This window comes from Glandiceps talaboti, chromosome 4, assembly GCF_964340395.1.
Source record: "Glandiceps talaboti chromosome 4, keGlaTala1.1, whole genome shotgun sequence".
NCBI classification, from domain to species: Eukaryota; Metazoa; Hemichordata; class Enteropneusta; family Spengelidae; genus Glandiceps; species Glandiceps talaboti.
The window spans coordinates 3,131,871-3,138,016 of NC_135552.1; the positions used below are offsets into that span (position 1 = coordinate 3,131,871).

Genomic DNA, 6,146 nt, shown 5'->3' on the forward strand with positions numbered 1-6,146 from the left:
CTTTTAAATAATTGAAGGAAAAAAATGGATAGTGCTTTCTCAAATAAGTAACAAAATAATCATTTTCTTTACCCTACTCCCAACACTTTTATGGCCCTCCTTTATGTCGGAACCCAAGGTGAACTCAGTGGATTCTCCTTGTCATTATCATTATAATGGAAATAATTGAAATTTGGAGATTGATGTCGAAGGTACAGCTCTGTTTACAAATTCAGGGCCATTTTTCCAATAGCAAATTGTCGCTTCAAAATGAATTGCGGAATAACGCTAGTGTCAGTGCAATGAGATAATTATATCAAACAACATTTTAACCAAAGACAACATCGAACACAATTATTGAAAGTGGATCTTAAACTACGTAATACTATGAAGTTTAATAGTTTTTTAGGGTCACCAAATATTCCAAAAAGATATCTGCCGTTTTATCAGTAAATATTTTAATATATAAGCTTAGGAACAAGATGTAAATGAGGTTGAGTGCATCTTCGGAGTCACTACATGCAGCAGGCGACCTCACGTTGAACGACTTTTTCTGTCTTTTTTTTTTGGAGTTTCACTCTGTGACATTATTGCGACTTGCTAAGACTTTCAAGACGACTGTTACTCGCTGAAAATGCACAGTGCATATGCGCACTTCTTTTGTACTTTCTCGCACAAAGAATTGTTAATTTGCTATACTGCAAAAAGTTACAATTTTTAACTGGATACATTTTTATTCAAAGTTAAGCCAGCCTACAGTAGGGATATGAGATACATATTAGCGAGGAGTCAGTATACAGTCACTTTTGACTTTAGTGAACCATCAATTTAAATCGCGCACCTGCAAGGAATCGTCACGTAAATAACAATTTTAATAACATAGGCATGTATATAAAAAGTCGTTTTTTTTTCTTTTTTTCCAAAATCTCAGGGGGGGCAGCTGCCCTCCTTGCCCTCCCCCCTCAGGTTACGGAATGTATACTATACATGTACTATACTATACTATACTATACTATACTATACTATACTATACTATACTATACTATACTATACTATACTATACTATACTATACTACACTATACTATTACTATACTATAATATACATGTACTATACTACACTACACTATACTACACTTATATTCTATAACATTGTTCATAGTGATCGAGTGAGGGCGGGTAACGACCGCATGTATGACCGCATGGTGGCGCTGTCACGAAAATGCATTGCATCATCCTAGATCCTGTGCATCATCGCATATCGCATCGACCTCAACGTCACCAACGACCTCTCAACGACCTACATAGATCGTGTTGAAGGTAAGAAATGTAACACTCATTTTAGCTACATTTCCGTGTTATAACAATGTCATAATGTTGTTTCAATCATGGAGGTAGGGGTCCAATTCCTAGGTTGTCATTCAACTCGTCCCAAACTAGTCTGGATGCCAATGTGGCTTCTCACTAAACTGTGAGTGGAGGTGTAATACCGCCCCCCCCCCCCCCTCCCACTGGCAAACCAACTTGGCCCAGGCCGAGGGACAACTCATCCGGGGCAGGTCCAACGATTGTCCCTTGGATTTATTTATTGTCTTACTCTTAGCCAAGTAATTTACAAATAATGTCTGTGAACATAAAGGGTACAAGTGGTGGTCTCAACAACAATCTTAATTAATCTGGTTTCATGTCAGAGCCATCAATGAATCATGATTTTATAATTGAGATGTGTAAAGAGATGTACATACATAATTGATATTTGAACAATTTTCAGTGAATTATCATTGTCTCAGGTTGATAAATCTTGTAATACCCCAGTTACGGTAAATTATCAATGGTCTCTGGTCAATAAATACTGTAATACCCCAGTTACAGTGAATTATCAGTTCCACAGCACTTCCGATCAAATCGGCAGTATACAATATCAATAAACTGTACAGTCTCAGTTGAAATGACCCCGTAAACTTGAAATCTGCGCAGGCGTGCACCAAGGAATGACATCACATTCTGGTCCCACTCACCAATTTGCATAGCCTGTGCTGGCTAGCTAGTTCAACTGATAGCAAACCAAACTGTGATGCAGTCACCAAAACATGCTCTTATCTTTGCAGTGAACATTCTAAGCCACGTAATCTAGCAATCGATGGCACATCTAATTTCAAAAAGTTGTACGTTAGAGGTATTTTGGGGGACTAACCTGTTTTCCTTTTAATTTTCAGTGGTCCAGAACTGGGTAGTTTTACTAGCCATTTTTGCTTTCGTTTACTAGATTAAATACACAGCAAAACTACCAGAATTATGATATTTAATAAGATCTAAACTACAACGGAAATCATAAACCCTGAAATAAAACGTCGTCTGGCTCAACAAAAATCTCATTAACAAAGCTACATTCTATCGACTGGCTGGACAAAAATCTTACCAACAGTCAATTGACTGGCGTGAAAAACATCTTTACCGATATTGTTACACTTTCTTTGCGTGAGCTACCATTATCTTAGGAGATCAATGCCAAATTCATATGTCCCTGCCTGGTAAACCTAAGGTCTGGTGCGTTCTTTGATATTTTTGAGACAGTCAATTGACTAAAATGTATCAATTGTAGTTCAGTTCTTGTTGTGCCAGATGATAACATGTGGAAATATTAATTAGATTTTTGTCCAGCCAGATGAGAACATTTACAACATCAAAACGATATTTTGTCTGGCCAGACGTAAACTGTGGCAATGTTAGTAAGATTTTTGTTGAACCAGGCGACGCTTTGTTTCAGAGTTTGTGATTTCCATTGTAATGCTGGAAAATGGTAATGACAATACTCACGCCAACCCTCATGTCACTGTCACTAATAAGATCACCACAGTCGACCTATCTGTACAACCGGTGACAGACTCACCACAGTCGACCTATCTGTACAACCGGTGACAGACGTACGTACAAACTTGATGGACACTGTCATGATGTGATACTCATCGTTAGTTTGAATAAAACTGAATGAAAAATACTAGGTATCAAACCGCCCATTCTTGGTGCACGGTTGTTTGTATACACAACAAATATTCACCATTTTTCCCCATTGTCCAATCTTCATGTATTATAAATGGGATCCATAAGTTAGAACGTTGGAGAGTTTGTTTCCTCCCGATTTGGAGTGGTGTGGAACTTTTTATTGGTCTCTGGTCGATAAATACTGTAATACCCCAGTTACAGTGAATTATCAATGGTATCTGGTCAATAAATGCTGTAATACCCCAGTTACAGTGAATTCTCAATGGTCTCTGGTCAATAAATGCTGTAATACCCCAGTAATGTCTAGTGCAACTTTAAGTCTTTAAGTAATATTTAACAGTCCTAGTAATTTCTAGAAACATGAAAGGACAGATATGATTTAAGTGTCATATACTATTTCAGGTGCTGGAGTCTGAGCATGACCAGATTATGTTGCATACTTGCTATTTTGTTACTGTGGCACTGTCTCGACTTTCCCGGTCATTCCACAGGTTCTCCCAGCATCACTCAGGCCAGGCAATTCATAGTACATTTGGTGAGTAATTGTGGGATGTCCTTTCAGTCCCAACTTTTAGTGCTGAGCATTTATTATTTTTTCATTTTGCCACATTTGGATGTTTAAATTGTTAATTTCTGAAAATTGTATGAAATATTAGATACATACAACATTCAATGAGATTAATACTTGGTAATAAGTTGGAAACCTTATGCCTGAAGGAGTACATGTACATATATACATGTACAGGTGATACACTTGAGATTGTTTTCTTTTAAAACTGGACTGACTTTTGAGACATTGTAGAGCTGTTAAGATTTTAAGAAGACCAGGTTGACAATGAATGACAGCGAGAACACTGTAGTTAACATATAAACATGTACATGTATGTGCAGAGAGACACACTGAGACATAAACACACCCATGTGTATGTGTGTAATTAATATCATATATTTATGTGCACTGCATGTGCATCTGTATCATCATGTATACGTGTACATGTAGTGTACACACGTCTGACTCTTCTGTTTTTGAACATGTACATGCACTATTGAGCTAATCAAGGAGGAGAAAATATTTTGAAAACATCAATTTTTGAAGTACATCCCTCCCCCTCACCATTTTGCACTCACAAATAGGACAAATAGGACCATTTTTTGTAGCTACAGATCCATAGCAAAATATTTCAAGTACCCCCCCCCCCCCCTTTCAGACCATGAGAATTTCCAAGGCTCCTCCCACCAAAATTTGTTCCATATTCTTGTCAGCCTCTTGCCATAAATTGTAATCGTTCCCTACGCTATTTAGGTATTTAGCATATTCATACAATTTGCACATACTGGTATATGTATATGAGCTATTTAGCATAAATGTATTAATGTGCTATCTATCTGTAGAAAATAGTGTCATGGTGTTATGCATAACTGATGGTGAAAACCAAGCAGCTGTGTTATTATATGATCAGGACATTCCATTTCATAGATCCAATACACTACAATGTAGATCTGTCAAGTACATGTACGTGTGTAGTTTTGAAGTTGAAATTTGGACCAAAAGTCAGAAATAATTCATGCATATCAACAGTTCTTCATCTAGGTTACCCCAGTAACATCCAAACCAAATTTCAGAAAATTAGCCATGTAGGTTTGAAGCTTTAGCTTTTTGACAAGTAATCACATGTTAGGCTTTATTTGCATATAAACAATGGGGTCATATTGTCTAATAAATCTTCATTTGGACACACAAACATTTCCATCAATTTTCAGAGAAGTTTGTCCATTGGTTTCAGAGTTTAAAATGTTTGAAAACGTACAACTTTTAAAAATCAAACACATTAAAGTATGATCAGGCCATCATGAGTATCAGTTTGAACAATTTCAAAAATAGATACCCTATAAAGTATACTCCCACCAAAACACAAGCACACACACACACACACAAACACACACACACACACACACACACACACACACACACACACACACACACACACATCAGACTAAAGCAATATTACTTTGTACTGAGCTTACCATATATGTGGACCTTGTGACCTGATGTGATTATATATAATATCTCAAAACCACTAAATCAATAATAATATAATATTAAAGATTACATGTGTGACTGTGATAGCTCTATACTGAAGTCACTGATTGATTTGAGGGAATCATTTCTGTCACTAGAGGGGGCTTTTATGTCACTGGCCTTCATCTGTCCATGTGTCCATCCATAATACATAATTTCTCAGACATGCAATATCCCATTTCATTCAAACCTGGCACAAAGGTGACCTGTATGGGACATATGCACATCACTTTGTTTTACGACATATGCAAATTTGACAATGGTGGCCATATTTGTCAATATTTACTACTGTATAATTCAAAACCTTTTAACATATCAGGTCCATTCAAATGTCTACCCCCATATTTCCAGGGCAAGCTTTGTATTGAGATGTTGAACTTTGACCTTGACCTTGACCTTGAGGGTCATTTATCAAAATCAAACTATTTCATGAATATTATATATTCAGGTAATACTATACATATGAAGAGTAATATATTTGCATATACAAGTATTACTTTTAGTGATCATATCACTACTTACTGAATTGTGGCCATGTTTGTTGGTAAAAATCAATATACAAATGTACTACCAATATACTGAAGAATTCAAAAACTTGCAATACAGAGAGACTCCATTGATGTGTCTGCCCCCATATAATCGTGTACAAGCTTTCTTTTAAGACTTGAAAGTTGATCATGACCTTTAACCTTCAGAGTCAATTTTCAAAATTAAGCTATTTCATGCATACTGGTGTTAACCAATTTTTTGTTAATCTTATTCATTATTCACTGTATGTGTTCAAGTTTGGCAATAACCCCCACAAAGTTAGGGGGTCTTTTATATCCCTGTCATTCATATCCACACACACACCCACCTACCCACCCATTTCCCCCAGATACACCCCCAGACATACTTTGCGATACCTAAACCACTAGTGATTCTAATTTGTGCTAAAAATGATCCTGAATTCAAGGTACGACTGCCTGGGCCTGGGACCCTATTTTGCATATGACTGACTGTATATTTGGAGGTGGAGAACTTGTGATGACTCACTGGCAAGTAATCACCAAAATATAAACATTCCCTATCTGGGTTGTTCACATG

The 6,146-nt window shown here is 36.8% G+C and overlaps 1 protein-coding gene across 1 annotated transcript in view; it reads left to right on the top strand.

The window, feature by feature from the left end:
• The first annotated feature begins 1,238 nt into the window (after positions 1-1,238).
• LOC144434496 (pyridoxal phosphate phosphatase PHOSPHO2-like) overlaps positions 1,239-6,146 on the top strand; it is a 6,668-nt gene continuing 1,760 nt past the window's right edge. Inside the window, exons 1-2 of the mRNA XM_078122950.1 lie at positions 1,239-1,297; positions 3,383-3,515. Of these exons, the coding sequence (XP_077979076.1) occupies positions 3,410-3,515 (106 nt within the window). The 5' untranslated portion in view covers positions 1,239-1,297; positions 3,383-3,409. The remainder of the gene's footprint in view (positions 1,298-3,382; positions 3,516-6,146) is intronic.